Below are 16,321 nucleotides of genomic sequence, written 5' to 3' on the forward strand. Positions count from 1 at the left end.
TGCTCCAATCAGCCCCACAGCTGTCCTGTCACTGCTGTTTTCCCCTTATACTACTCAAGCCTATTCTGAATTTCCCAACAGAATCATCACCATTTTGTCACAACTGTTTTTTTCCCTCCTTATTGAAACAGCCACAGACCAACCTGCACCCTAGACACCAGGCGCGGATATTTGTGTTTGATAGAAAAGACACCAGATGATCAGATTGTATGGCTGTATTAAGGAGCATTGCTCAGTAAAAATTTTTTTTGTTTTTTTAGGTCGCCCCAATTAGATTGTACTCTTCATCAACAAGATTTCCAGAAATTTTGCAGGAATCTGTGGCACAAAGAAAGCTCTTGATTTTCAGGCTGATGTGTGATGGATGTCTTGTGTGGTAGCAGGTGTTCTGCATGCTAATTGGTGATGAGTCAGGCTGAAAACATACAAGTTTGCATTTAGATTTTTGTGGTTTTATATTTGACTATTTATATACTTAATATTTTACTAAGAAGAAGAAACGGAAAAAGAAAAGAAAAAAGCTGTTTCTGTCTTTTTTTGCACTTGTAGCTGTTCTGTGTGAGAAACTATGATTATACTTGACCATGGCACTAAACCAGCAGCACCAAAGTGAGCCTCACAGTGGCCAAACATAAAAGACCACTCTAATATTGGACAATGAAAGAGCCCACTACAGACCATAGCTGTAAATATGGGATGCTTTGTTAGCTTCTCTTTAAATGGAGATTAGGGTTCATATCTGCTGTGGGAGCCCATGTCTATATTTTACAGGAGGTATGTGCTTGTGTAGTTTTATTTTATTTGCTTGTAATGAAATGGGTAGCGCACAGTTTAATGAAATGAGAAAAAAAATTGAGATTAATGCGGTCCTCCCCAAGGCTTCCATCTGGAGGGAAAGCTAGAGGAAAAACAGTTTTGAAGGAGTGCGTTTGTTCTGATTTGTTGAACAGATGGTTCACTGGCAGTCAAGGAATAGTGGGAAGTCGTCGTAGTACTAGGAGTAGTAATAGTACGGGTACTGTTTGTGTAGGGGAGAGAAAGGCAGGCAAAAAGAGAGAGAGAGAGAGGCAGATGGTTGTCTGACAGTTGCTGACGGTCGTTCAATTGTGTTGTCACTGTTGCTGTCAGCAGACTGAGTGGATTACACCAGACTACACAACTCACATTCAGTTTATTGGAGTTGTAGCTGGATTAAAGTTAGACAGTCACTGGACCAAGTGGAGATTAGGGATTACGATAGATTACACAAGACTGGCAGAGGCGCAGGCAGATAAAAAATGCACTGCTCTTTGGCATGGATGTGGCACGTGCTGCACGAGGGCGTGTTTTTATTTTAACTCGCAATTGTGGCACATGTTGGGGTTAAAGCAAATCCACACAATGTAGAATAAAAATAGAGATATAAGATTTATTAAACAGGATGTAGGAGCATAGACTGTAAAAGCAACTTTTAAGCAGCATGCTTAGTTAATAGCTTCATTTATTTCTGACTAATTTGAATTCTGCAGCTGAGCTACTGATGACTTTAAATGGCTTAATTAAGGGAGGGGGGAGGGGGGGTAGTGGGGTCAATTTGTCTTTTTCTTTTTTATTTATCTCTAAAATCACTTGAGTTTTCTTGAACAGTGTATGACTCATCTAGAGCAGCAAGTCAAATTACATTTATATCACAGATCCCAAATTTACCCTGAATTCAAAATCCTTAAACAGGGTAAAACATTGGGGGGGAAAAAACTCAAGAGCAACTAAAGAGGATTCCCTCCTCCAAGATGGACTAAGATACGATAGATGTAGTATATTTCTAATGTGAACCATCAGGATGATAAATTTACATCTTAATCATGGAGGTGATGATTAGGCTATAAACTGTTGATCAACAACCAGGACAAACATCCACATGACCTCCTCTCCACCTGAAGTCGTTACAGACTTCAAGCCAATGCATCAATTCAGTGACAGGAAAACTAATGCTAATTCTTGGAGGATTTACAAGTTGTGAAGCAGATGGAAGAGTAGTGATGGTTAGCTGTTCAATACGTCTGGAGTACAGATTTCATCACATATGTGCCAGCATGAGTGTTCACATTCAAACGTGTTAAATATTCAAATTATAGTCATCGCAGTGAACTCTAAATATTGTATACAATATATACACAAGGACATGCAGTGAAGTAGTTCAGCAGCTGCAAGACTGTAAATCTCAGCTTTGTTATCTTCAGTTCAAATTGAAGAAGATCCTGAAGATTTCAATATGCATTTAAACAAATCTAAATGTTAAGTCTATGCTTTAATTAAAGTAAAAAAGTAATTAGGGTATTTCTATATAGTATGAAGCATTTGCTCAGTCTCATTGGTTAACACAACTGAGGAAAAATACTTTCAATTTATTGTTTGCTATTTTTTCCCCAAATCTTTCCAGCACCAGATAGTTATCTCTCTTTAGGCCTCCAAAACTCTTTTTGGCTGAAATAATGTGAGAACAGGAGCACACTCTGTTAATCACTGACATATGAAACATGTCACAACAGGTTTGATGAGACAGTTGCTTCATTTTAAGGACTCCTTGTGCAAGAAGTTTGGGAACCGCTGCTCTAAGAGGCCCTGAGCTGCAGCTTCTTTATGCAACATTTAACCAACCACTGTTTATTTGATGTGGCACTTAGACCAAACTTAATTTACTTGATGTGACTGTTTCTCCCATCAGGTTGTGTTCACTGCAGCGTGGGGAGAACTTAGACCACTGCAGGTCATATATGTAAATCGAAACAAAGCGATGAGAATAATCATTTTAACAATAATCCTGAAGCTATAATTGTAAGGAGCAGCTTAACATACTCTGATCCGGACTCGCCTCTGCATTGCAGATGTAATTACCCAATGAGGACTTTGATCAGCATTGAAAGCATCTGTGTTTTTGCCTTTTTTCATGTTGTGTTGTGCATGGCTGCGTATTATGACCATGTGGTTGCTTGTGAGGGTTAAAAAAAAAAGGCAAAGAGGTACCGAGACAAAAGTACAGAGAGACGAGGGCAACGGGGACGCTCAGATAGACGGAGACAGAGAGAAAGAGTCAGAGGATCTGCCGTTTGATGTGTGGGAAGTGTCACACTTGATAAGGGATCCGTGAAAAAGGTGATTTCACAGTGTCCCTGTGAAGCCCCGCTGAATAATGAAGTGTTGGTACTCGTGAGGAGGAAAGGGTGAAAGGCAGGCGAGAAGGAGGAAAGGGAACGACGGAACAACAGGACAGGAGGTAGAGAAGACAAACTGTGGAAGAGAAACGATGCAGAGGTTGTGATAGGTAAAGGAAAGAGGGAAGGCTGAGAGAGGGCTGGGTGTTCAAAAGCGCTCGGCGTCTAGTGCAGCAACAGTTCTTAAAACGGCAAGTCATGTATTTTACACCGCTTTGATGTTGCCTTTCACTCCAGTGCATATAATTTTGATGAGATGGCTCGCTAGAAACCACTATGAAATTGAAGAAATGCATTCAAAAATTAAAAATAAATCACCAAACTGACTACAGAGCCTTCCCTTCAATCCAAAGGCATCTATGTTTTAAATATTTCCTCGTTTACCACTGCGAGGGCTTGAATTGATAACTATTGGTCAATAACCATAACATCCAGCCCAAGCTTTATGAAAATACACTCATTAAATGTGTTTCTGTGGTCGCTCAGCTCTATTATGTCTATATTCCTGGTCGTTTAGTTGTGGGTTTTTTTAAATGTTGCTCACAGTGTGGGAGCGCTGCGAGGTAACGACACACTAAATGCTCCCACACATTGTTTTTTTTTTAGCTGTTGTTGGCTATTAATCAAATGAATCGTACTACATTACATTGTGGGTGGTAAAGTGCACAGTCTGGCGCTCAGGCTGTGGGTCTTACTTTTATTTTATGCTCAGATGCTGGACCCGAATGGCACTGAAGCTAATAGGGAAGGATGTTTTAGTGGATCAGAGCAGAGAGGATACAGATGTGAAGGTTGTCAGGGAGCACAATAAGGCAGGAAGTGGGTGACTTCATTTTTGGGGTTTGGTGATATCTTATGTTTTGAGTGTGTCAGTCAATGGCCTTGGGTTAAAGGATGTTGATTTTTCACAGTCCTGGATAGCTGTGAGAAGAAACATCAATATGTCATGTAGAAGAATGAAGAGCACTGCAACTTAGCAGGTGTTCAGCAAAAGAAAACAGCAAAAAGCACAGGACTTCTTCCTTATTCCTAACAAGAGCAGCAATCATGTCAATACTGTCCCTGGTGACCAGAGTGAAATTATATTATAAGAAGATTCCCCTCCACCTGATTGAAGTCTTTTGTTTTATAGGACAGGTATTTTATTATGAATTTTATAGCTTTATCAGTGAGAAGACAGATGTAGTGCAGACGTGCTGGAACAACAGAGATCCCCAGCTGGACATGTTCCCGGTCCACGCCCTATACCCTTTGGCCGTAGACGGAGACGCCCTGTACTTTCAACACTCTCCCTGTCACGGCTTTTATGAACTAAACTGAAATATGAGTTTGTTCAACTGATAGGAACGCATCACGCTGTACTGTACTGTATGTTGGTCCTTGATAGGCTGCCAAACGACTGTCACTTGTTGAAAGTGTCGGACAGGCTGAGAATGACAGTTAATAGAGCTGGCAGGTCTGGATGATGAGTTGCAAACAAAAGAAATGGGAAAAGCGTCGCTAGTTTACAACCTTAATATAGCCATCCTTCTCTCCATCTGCCTCCTCTCTCTTTTCTCTCTCTCTCTCTCTAGCCCTCCCTCTCTCTGCCTCCTCTTACATCATGGTCTAACTCTGTTATTCTCCGAGGGTGGTTAAAGGATAATAAACCAGATAGTTGAAGGCGTGTATTGATTTTGGTGATGGTTCCGACAGATAGAGGTCTGAGGAGCTTATGTTCAACACAGTGAGAGCATTGGTCTTATCTGAGGCCGCGGTCTCTACACTGAAGGGCCTCACTCGTCTGTTAAACAACTCTGACTTCTCTCTCTCCTTTGTGATCAGTGGACAAATCGGGCAAAGCGGTGTACATTATCAGGCATTTATGCTCATCTGTGCTCTGTGTTACTGTTACATATGTGTTCATTAGCAGATTTAACACACTCGGGAAGTGTTTAAAACCAGGAACGGCGCTGTTCCTAAAATGAAAGTGTTGCTGGGTCCCCGTCTACACTCCTTCACCATGTCTCCCCCTCTCTCTCATATTTGATGTCACTTTTTTTCCATTTTTATCAACCCATCCGCTTGTTTTCAGTCCCCACCTCCTCTTCTTTCAACACCCCCTTCCCTCCTCTCCATCACCTCCCATTCTCTCTCAGCGTTTCTCAGACCTGTCAGATTTTTAAAAGACTTGTTTGTTTAGTCTCATCAGCTGAGATGTGGCACTAAAAGGTGTTGCATTGTTAACTAATGTTAAGGAATGTGAAGGGTGCCACTTTGGGTGTCATACTTATATGTATACATGTATGGACGTTTTGAGACTGTGATGTTTGGTGAAAAGAGAGTGTCGAGGCTGGGAAGTAACGGTTGGAAATTAGCAAATGACTCCTGTGTTAAATGTATGGAAACAGCAGAGTTACAGTGTTTCTTACCTAGCACTCCCTGATTTTCTTTATTTTTTTGGTCCTTGTAAACTGTATACATTTTGGTTTGTGCCTGGCACGGACAACTATTAATTAGAAAAACAGATCAGTTGGTTCTAATATTTAATTGCTGTGGCCCACATTCAAATGTACATCTTTTCACTCGTGGAATGTCACATAAAGTTCATTTATATAACCCAGAATTCATACACTAGAGAGCTTTACAATATCCAGAACCTCATGTGACACCCTCAAACTTTTAATTAAATATAGCATGGCAAACTGCAGCCATTTTTGGAGGATTTAAACTTAGAGTTTGGTGTATTGTTACCCGTTAAGCTGCTGGGAAAAGGGGTGCTCACTTTTATCATCACATCCCAGCCTTTATACCATTTAAGCGTTTTGTGTGTGTGTGTGTGTGTGTGTGTGTGTGTGGGTATGTGTGTGAGTGATTCAGTCTCTGGTTTCAGGCTTTTAAGATGTTGCAGATAACACTTCTGTGCGACCATCCACTCAGGATACAGTTACTGTGTTTGTAGCGATGATTTATTCCCTGTGGAGTTCTGCTGAGGCTATTGAAACCTAAACGATGTTTAGCATTCGCAGTAGAAGCTTACACTCACACACAGACTTGCCTGAGGGAGCATTTTGCCTGGTTAAAAGCTCTTTATGTGTCAGAGACTCTCCAACTGTCCCTCAGAGAGATGGGCCAAGAGCTCAGGTTACAACACGGTGGTTCGATGATTGATGCAAACTCACACAACCGAGCTCACTTGACTTCATGATTTACAGAATAAATTATAAAAGAAGTCCTTTCATGAAAATACAAACTTCACAAAATCTTCGTTTTCTTCACTGAGGTATTGCAGCTTTGGAAATCTGCTAATATTTCCAACATCAACCAAAACATGAAGAATTTAGTGATTTTAACTGTATGTGATATAATCTGTATGGAACTTTTTTGTTTGATGCTTTGCCACTGCATTCGTAGGTAGACGTTAGTACTCTAAATACTGAAAGTCAGATGTAAGGAGTGATCATGGATTTCTAGCTAGTCTAGCAATGGTGTGATTAGGTGCAGATGCACCTTTTTGCCATATCACGGACATTTTTTCAGAGGCAGAGCTGCCTTTGAACCAAAAATAGTCTGACTTATGGAGGTAAAGCCGAATGGACCAAGCCAAACAACCTCAGAGGAACTTTGGGAACAAACAAACTTGAATTCCAAACCAGAAACCCTGGGGAAATATAACAGAAAATGTCAGATTATTATTTTATTTTCTTTCCTTACCCAGCATTACAGAAATAACACAACAGCAAAGACCAATGCTACTGTACAAACAGTGTGAATTCTAATGTGGAAAACCACCTCTGCACATTGCCATCTTTGCCATCTTTTTCTTCCTTGATGATGTGTCTCTACTTTAATATTTCATAATGTACAACAATCACAGCAAGCAATACAATTAGCTGTTCGCGTGTAAACATCAAAGGAAGAGGCATCATCTTATAGATGACTGTACCCAGCAGACTTTACAGCAGTAATTTTTCCTCTAATTCACTGTTTATTAGGAGTTCATGTTAAATAGTTTGTAGCTAAAGATCTGCACGGTGTTGCGTCATACAAAACTGCAGTCTTTTCTTCTTTTCAAGTTGGTTGCAAGTGTCTGCATTGTGTTGTATTTATATCTTTGTGTGCGTATGTGTGTGTGCAGCACCGTCCCCAGTGAGTGTGGTGAGGAAAGGTCACACGGAGAAGAGCAGCATTGCCCTTTCCTGGGCCGAGCCCGATCGTCCCAACGGTATCATCCTGGAGTATGAGATCAAGTATTTTGAAAAGGTAAAGGAGAAAAAAAACATGTACACTATCTATAAAGTGTTTGTTTGTTTTGCCATAGAGATTTTTCATACAATTTGTGTTTCCTGTAAACAATATATAACCCACACTGTATTTGCCTACTGTCAACAAACTGCAAATCATGCTATTTGTGATAATGATGGTTATCATTTATGACCATTTGGATTTATTTTAATCTAATGGTATTGAAAAGCTACATCAATACCATTGCTTCACATTTTGACTAGTACCAGAGGGCTGACTCTCTATGAACTTTCAAAGATGCTGAAAATCTCAGTGCATTTAAGAATATGATGATTTTTCATGACAACGACCAGTGGATTTTTGCTTTACTCCTTTTTATTGTATGATGTTTCCAGCATTTTTCAAACAAACCTGCCTTGGAAAAATGCCTTTTAAATCAGTTCCCCCTAACCCGACTCTCTGCAACAGAGATATAACTGTTTTTTGTAATCAAAGTTGAAATTGAATAGAAAGAGAAATGTGATGCTTTCATTCAGATTGTTGTTCTCATGCCCTTCCTCTTTCCTCTCTTTGATCTTCTGATGTCTTCTTTTCTGGGAAGGTCAGAATAAAGCTATACAGGAGAGCTGAGCAGTGATTGTGGTCAGTGGTTAGCTAATGGCCTCTGGCTAATGGAGGGGGCATTTAGCTGCGTTTAAACCTGATGTTGTTACAGTTGGGAAACTGATCCTTACACACACACACACACACACACACACACAGAGACACACACACACAATGTACCACGCTACAGGTAGCTAAGCCACAGAAATGTGCAGAAGAATAGCGAAAAATGTGAGCACACACAGAGATGCTTAAGGTGGCAGAATGATTACTGCAGCACCAAAACCAGTCTAATCAAGGAAACCAAAACATATGTAAAGCAGGCGATTGAATTGCAGTAACACTCCCTCTCTTTCTCTCACTACAGGAGCAAGACTCCAGTTACACTATAATAAAATCGAAGGAGACTGAGATGGTGGTGGAGGGCCTGAAGCCTTCTTCCGTCTACATCTTCCAGGTTAAATATGAATAAAAAATACACTGATAAATAATAATGGAATTTTAAAAAACATCCAAATAGGTATGTAAGAGTGATAAAAAAAAATGCACAGTTTGGGTTTCAAAGAGGTGAAAGAATTTACAGTCCAGCTGTTGAATAAAAGACTTGTTTGATTTAAATAAAATCATATATTTAAACATATGTCATATTATGTGATATTTTATACTGATGTGATGTGTACTGTGTGATGTGTTGCAGGTGCGAGCCAGGACCTCAGCAGGCTACGGCGCATTTAGCCGGCGTTTTGAATTCCAGACCAGCCCTTACTGTGAGTACACCTGAGAGAGTGAGAGAGCATTACACATACAACAAAGTTCAGCTTGTTTGTGACTCCCACCTGCTTTTGGAGGCTGCCTCAACAACAGATGCCAGGTGTTTTTTTTTAGTCTGTGCGCATACACTGCACTGTGTGTGTCAAACTCTTTATTTATCCCCTTTTGTTTGGCAGTAACCGCCACAAGTGAGCGCGCTCAGGCTTTGATAGTGGCGGTGGCCGTCACACTGGCGCTGGTCCTACTGGCAGTGGTAGCTGGATTCCTGCTCAGCGGACGGTAAGAAATAAATACACACCTGAGGAAACATAACCGAAACCAGGAACACATGTACAGGATATAAATACACATGCAGGTGCATACTCTAAGCCTATACACATCTCCGATGAGAACAAGGTTGTGTGGGTGGATAGACACAGAATGCTACCAACTGTGCCAGCCAACATAAAGTAAAAATAGGAAAACGAGTGAAGACACCAATTACATCCCCTGGATGTAGCCCAATTCAGAAGTACCAACTGTTACTGTTGCATTGTAATTGTTGAATCAAACTTAGTTACACTAATCAGATAGTTGAACACATTAGTAAATTAATTTTCATTAATATCTTGTGTTTGCAGTGACCAACATTATTATTTGATTTTTTAAATTTCTTTAAACAAGGGAATAACAACAAGCTGCATTAAAAAAGACAGGATCCATCCTGTACAGTACATGAGATTTTGAAGGAAAACTGAAATTTAATTTAATTTTTAAAATATCATTTTTATTATTATTCTTAGAAGCACAACAGACATCTGCATACACATGGATTTATGTTTGTGTAGACAGAGGACTTCCCTTTATCCATCTCTGACCCTTTGCTGACCAACAAAAATGACAAATATCAAATCCCATTTCTGACCCATATATTCCAGGGTTGTTCAGCAGCATTATGGGATTACATCCTAGGCTTGCGGTTGGAGTTTTGTAATCGGTCATTATTACGGGATGCCTTTTGGAATGTAGCTTTAGGGGTGATACATGTGGGCCAGCACATTTTCCTTAAAGGAGCTATTAGTAAGTCCTTGCTCCCGCTATGAGTACGTACGTAGCCAATAGCATTAGTAGTTTTTTATTTACCATTGTAGAAGAAAGTTAACAATTTCAAAATCAAACTACATTCCTTTATTTGTCAAGATCCACTTTGCTATGAGGAAGTAGAGTCGGTTTTATAACACCTTTTGATATTGTAAATTCAATCATGTCTGAAGTTCTTGGCAAGACTGGTCAGCAGCTGTTAACACTACTGTACGTAGAACTAGCAGCACTTAGCAAAAAATGAAACTATGCCCTGTTTCTCACCTAAATTTGGGTCTCTACTGAATGCTACATTCATGTTGTAGCTACCTGAAGGCCTCTGGGCTCCTATGACCTTCACTTAACGCTGAGTACGAGTACAAATATTCAGTCAAAAGAATAGCTGAATGTATTTAACTGATGTGTTGAGGAAATTATTCAGTTTCATGTCTGTAAAGTAGTTTGAATGCTTTTATCTATTTGTATGAGTTTGGTGGGCTCATCTCGACCTGATTTTCACTCTGTTAAACACAATTCCCTCTGAAATGTATCTTATTAAGTTAATTACAGGCTATATTCTGTATCTCCATGTCCTTTTACTGAACCGTAATTAACAAAGCTGAGGGCGGCCTCATAAAGCCAGTGTGAATTCAGATTCATATCCATGTTCTGTTGTCTGTCCTTGTAACAACTCTTCATTTACACATTTGTAGTAACGCAGCATCTGCATCTTCATGCATCCACACAAACATATTGTTGCTCGTTGTTGCTTCCGAACCATCTCTTAACCATTAGGTCATCGTTTTAGTAATTTATTTCAACCTTCATTAAAAATGCATTCGCAAAGATGGTGAACATGTGGTTCTTGATCACATGAATAGATGGTGGGTGCAGTGCCGAGGTTTAGCAGGATTAGAAGGCAAATCAGGAAGAGACAGTGCTGAGTTTGGTTTAACACAACAGGGATGAGGATGGAGGATCACTGGTTTTGTGTGGGGGAGGAGAGATGGAGGAATGCCAAATTTTCCGGTGGTCGATTTGGGACACAAGCACCACAACCCCCTCCATCCACTGTATTCCCACCTCCCCTCCTCCTGCATCACCCTCCAGACTACACAATCATATATAGACATCCAATTGCAGCGCACATTTAGACACACACACACAACCCCCCCCCCACACACACACACACACACACACACAGACACACACACACATATGCACTGATGCATGTATGCATGAGTTGACACAGACACACACACATGCAGGAAGTTAGAGGGCCGGCTGGGCACTGAGCGTGTTCAAACCTCTTGACTCAACAGATCCGGCAAAACTAAACACCCTCAGGCACCCCCACCCCCCACATACACCCCTCACACACACACACATGTGCTACCCCACACACACACACACACACACACACACACACACACACTTTACAGTCCAGCAGACCCCCCTCCCCCTGACGATCCAGCTGCCCATACCAAACCCCTCCAGCCAAGCCTGGCTATCCTACAGAGAACCATGATGAGAAAGACTTGGACATGACCCGTGTGTGTCTGTGTGTGTGTGTTCGTGTTCATTTCTCCATGCACTTCTTGTCTTCGAGAACTGAAAAATGGAAAACTGAAAAATTGACTCCTAGTTGCACAGGTTGAATATAAATCGTTGCTTTTACTGCACAAAACATAGTAATTTGACTGTGGGTATCTGTCTGCTCTGTCATGTGTGTAGCTGCTAGTGTGTGTTTGTGTATGTGTGCGCGCTTTCATATAGGATCAGGTTTAAAATCAATCCTCATGTTTAATCTGGGTTATCTCTGATTATCTCTGATGCTTCCATCCATGTCTAAATATTGACATACAGGAGCTTCCAGAGCCATACACTGTGACATATATACTCACACATCCACACAATATAGAGCTCAATACATGTTTTAGTCATAAAGGGAAACACAAATACACTTGTTCAGACACATGTCACATAATATAATAGAATGCAGATATAGACAAGGCAGCAGTTTCAAGAATTTCTCTTTTATGACCCTTTTCTTTTTCTAGCAACTTGACAAAAAAATATTTTATTGTGGACATGGCCTGTATCAAAAAGTGCAGCAGACTGATTTCTCCTGTGTCAGAAGTCAAAGTTGATCTGTTGACAAGGTCTTTCTTGGAAAATGAAACTATTTGAAAACTGCAGTCCGCTGCTTTCATCTTAAAGACTGGTAGTTTTTTTTTTTTTTTTTTTTTTAAGCATTTTCAGCAATATTTTTTTGAAAACCTTGATATGTAACTTAGCAAAAAAAAAAAAAGAAGAAGAAGCTTATCTTGCTCTTCAATCCAACTGTGATGGTGTGTTGTGTTGGGTGCCGTCTGCCTCACTGTGTCTGGACCATTCTATATTATCTTTACCATGATCTCTCCCTGTCATCCTTTCTTGTCTATGTTTGTAAATGTCACTGTTTGCCTCTTTTTAGATAAACCATGGATAAAATGCAAAAGGCCATACAATATTTTGTGCTACTTTGTACCAGAAATTTAAAAAATGATGCATTTGTTGCTAAATAATGCAATCTAGACCATTTTAAGGGCAATTCGCCTCTGTAGCTGAATATTTTCTGATGTTAAAAAATCCTACAACTACAATTGTAGCTGTAAAAACACAAGGTGCCTTTGCAACATGACATGACTCTGACAGTAATGTGTTTGGATCTCTTCCCTCTCAGGAGGTGCGGCTACAGCAAAGCGAAACAGGATCCTGAAGAAGAGAAGATGCACTTTCACAATGGTCACAGTAAGTTTAGAAAGCCCAAACCTTTTCTGTTTGTGTGTCAGTGTGGATATATATAGTATATCTGACTGTGTGTGTGTGTGGGCGAGTTCATCCAAAGTTTAAACTACATGTACAGTCGAGGGTTCAGACAGCGGCCACGTCTCTACGAGTTTGTCCATCCCTGTAGGGCCACGTGCATGTGTGGGGAAACCAGTGCCGCTGACAGTCTTTTGTACTGGGAGCTATTCTTTGACTGACACAGTTACAAAACCCTCTCTATGGCAGATAGGTTGGTAGAGGACGCTGATGATTTATAGGTTGTGACAGCTTTATATATTTGGCCACAGTTTCGCTATCCATCTGTTGGCATCAGAGCCGACCTTGACAGAAACATCAGCTGTCGAGAAGTTAGCAGAAACACTTAGTGTGCCAATACGTGTGGCAATCTGCCATACTGATTTACACCACGAATGAAGAGATTCAAAAAAAAAAAAAAAAAATTGTCAAATAAGTGACTTCATCTTTAAGGGATAAATTAAAGGGATGAATCGTTGCATTTTGTCAAGATGAAGTAGTTTGAATAAGTACTCTCAGTAGGGTGTGATGTTTTCAAACTGTAGAATAATCATAAAGACCTCAGGGGTTCGGTGTATTTAATCACATAAGAACAACAAATTAAGTGACTAATTACGTGAATCATAACAATGTTAGAATAGAAACTGTAAAGACTTATGTCTTAATATAAGAAAACATCAGAAATTATATTGATTAGTGCTTGAATTCTTTTATAAATTCTTCGTTCATTCACATAGATTTGTTTCAGAGACAATTGAGACTCTTTTTGCAGACTTTATATTGGGAAGTTAATTTGATGTTGATTAACTTTGAAATTTGCCTGTCCTCACTTAGTCATATCTTCTTTATTAAAGGGACAACGAGGAGTTTTGGAAAAGCGAAGCGTTTTCACACTACATTTATGAGCCTCCGCGCGCACCGTAAAATTATTTTGACCGGCGCAAGACGGACTCATGTTTTCATTCATCAAGAATTAAAGTCAGAGGTTCAAAGAGGTTCACATACCGTCGTAGTTCCGACCATAAACGGAGATTCAGCTGCGTTATTCTCATGACTCGTTGCGAAACCGAAAGTAAAAAACGCTGGTCGGCTCGACCAGCATCTCCGCTCTGTTTGCTTTGACACATTGTTAAATTATTCAGAAAGATTTTTATATTTTACTAGTGACAAATAAGATGACAGACACTGATAGAAAATTCCATTGTCTCACTGATTAAATATGCTGTAACAAAATGTCTAGGTATGGTCGGAGAATCAGGCCACTAATACTATTAAGTTGTTTTGTATGCATACATCGGCCTCTGGATACAAGACTGACTAGATACTAACATCTTAAAATGACATCTAAATGGTAATGGCATCATGCATATGCCTTTGCAGTTAAGTTCCCAGGGGTGCGTACCTACATTGACCCCCTCACCTATGAAGATCCCAACCAGGCGGTGCACGAATTCGCCCAGGAGATTGACGTCTCCTTCATCTCCATCGAGAGGATCATCGGAGCTGGTGAGTCAACTCAGTGCGCATGCCTTCACAGAGACACTCATTCTTATTCTGAGCATCAATTTGGGGTTGATTTGGCTAAAATAATGTATCACAGAATCCATTATTGTTCCCTTCGAACCGCTGAAGTGAAGTTGTTCAGTCAAGCATGCCCAGGTAAAATCCTCGTTATGAAAAACACACTCAGAATACAATAATAACAGTAATGAGTCTAGATTTAACCATTTTCTCATTACCTCTACCGTGGTGCCTCGTATTTTCTTCAACCCGCACAAATCTGTCACATTCGTAATTGCATGACATTGTGTAGAGGCACGCTCACAAACAGTCAATTAAGCCAAACATTGTACCAGAAAATGACGGTTCACACAGGTATACAGTACATGGTGTTTGTGTTCTGCTGACAAACATGTTGATTTGTGGCATTTGTTAGCCTCACAAACACTCAAGCTGTACAGCAATGACATGGGCCATTCAGTGCAGCACACTTGTATTGTTCGTATCTACTTATCTATCGTGATAATGAGCTCTGAATGTGGTGTTGAGTGATGCCTGCCCTCTATTTATACTTGAATGATTTCACTTCAGAGTTGATCCCAAAAAGGAAAAGAAATGGTTGGCAAGGGCAGCAGTTGTTAGGAGTGTAAATAGCCTCTGTCACAAAAGGCTTTTAAGCCATCAATCAACACTTAATTCTATGTTTAATGATCATTTATGGGACTATTTGTAATTGGTTTGTTCTTGATACATAGCCAACAGTTGTTTACTTGCCAGATAATAGGAACATTAGAGTTTAGCGTAGGATTTAATTCCTATGTGTCCACAGGTGGAAAGTATTGTTAATGTTAACTTTTTTGCTAACTGTGCTAACCAGCAAGCCCAGGCCTCACTTTCCTATAGCGACTCTCTGTGGGCTCCAATCTAGCCTGAAGATACAGTGCAGTGCTGCCAAGAGGACATATTACAGTATAACCTCTTGTATTGTATAATATATACAATGATAAGCAACGATTCAGCAGCAGAGAAACTTGCCAAATAGCCCCTTAAAAACTTCTATTCAGGGTTGTTTTGACCATTCAATCAGAATTTTTCAGGTCAAGGTGTTGGAGCCACACTCAAGCTCTGTCTATTTGCCTCAGGGGAGTTTGGAGAGGTGTGCAGTGGACCACTGAGGCTGCCTGGGAAAAGAGAGATCCAGGTTGCCATTAAGACCCTGAAAGCAGGCTACACAGAGCAGCAGAGACGTGACTTCCTTTGGGAAGCATCAATCATGGGCCAGTTTAACCATCCGAACATCATCCGTCTGGAAGGCGTGGTCACCAAGAGTGAGTCATCAGCATGTCTGTCAGATTTTTAGCTTTTTGGTGCTGCAAGTCCAAACTGCTCCCTGTACTGTAGGATTTGTAACACAATGTCACAATGCAGACTAGTCATAGCTGTTTTGCTGATATGTAGAAACTCGGGCTCAACTTGTCACGCTCAAGTCTACTTGTCAGACTCTGATTTCTTCAGTCTAAAAGCTGCACTTTGTCAGGGTTTTTCAACATCCATCAGACTCGGCTATACGCCATCAATCAGATTCACACGCACTTTGACAACCTCGGGTGAGGTTTATCAAGCTCACTTCTTGTACTTTTCTGCCTTGTGTTCTGACTCACAGTTGATGTTACGCATGTGTGTGCTACAGTTACAGTGTAGTTTCATATTTTTCATAAAATCTCCAATGGGTCTAATTTGGCAGTGAGCAGATGATAAACGTAGAAGTGTGTGAAAATGATACAAAAGCCTCACATCAGCCAGGAATATCAGTCAGGAATGGATAACTAAATCCTGATGTAGTGCTGGTTTAAATGGCATTTTACAGCTGCATAACCAACTCTGCTTATCAGAGCTGGTATTCAGAAAAAAAAATACTGACTTGTGATCAATTCCCAGTTTATTAGCTAAATCAGCTAAGCAATATAATCTGCTTTGTCCTGTGAAATATACGACATCCATGATTTCTAGCTCTTTTTTTGCTGCCTGTATAGGAAATTAATCTGGTATTGATTTGTATTGCAACAGATTTTTGTTGCAACAGTTTCTTTTCAGTTTTCAAGAAAAAATCCCAAACTGAATTGTGT

The 16,321-nt window shown here is 40.2% G+C and overlaps 1 protein-coding gene across 1 annotated transcript in view; it reads left to right on the forward strand.

Moving 5' to 3' along the window:
- epha5 (EPH receptor A5) overlaps positions 1-16,321 on the forward strand; it is a gene marked incomplete at both ends in the record, with an annotated part of 63,961 nt that overhangs the window by 34,943 nt on the left and 12,697 nt on the right. The window contains 7 exons of the mRNA XM_083982888.1: positions 7,309-7,433; positions 8,386-8,475; positions 8,716-8,785; positions 8,966-9,068; positions 12,574-12,641; positions 14,076-14,201; positions 15,338-15,523. Coding sequence (XP_083839014.1) covers positions 7,309-7,433; positions 8,386-8,475; positions 8,716-8,785; positions 8,966-9,068; positions 12,574-12,641; positions 14,076-14,201; positions 15,338-15,523 — 768 coding nt within the window. The remainder of the gene's footprint in view (positions 1-7,308; positions 7,434-8,385; positions 8,476-8,715; positions 8,786-8,965; positions 9,069-12,573; positions 12,642-14,075; positions 14,202-15,337; positions 15,524-16,321) is intronic.

The sequence above is a fragment of the Trachurus trachurus genome (genome assembly GCF_905171665.1).
Source record: "Trachurus trachurus genome assembly, chromosome: 12".
Taxonomy (NCBI): domain Eukaryota; kingdom Metazoa; phylum Chordata; class Actinopteri; order Carangiformes; family Carangidae; genus Trachurus; species Trachurus trachurus.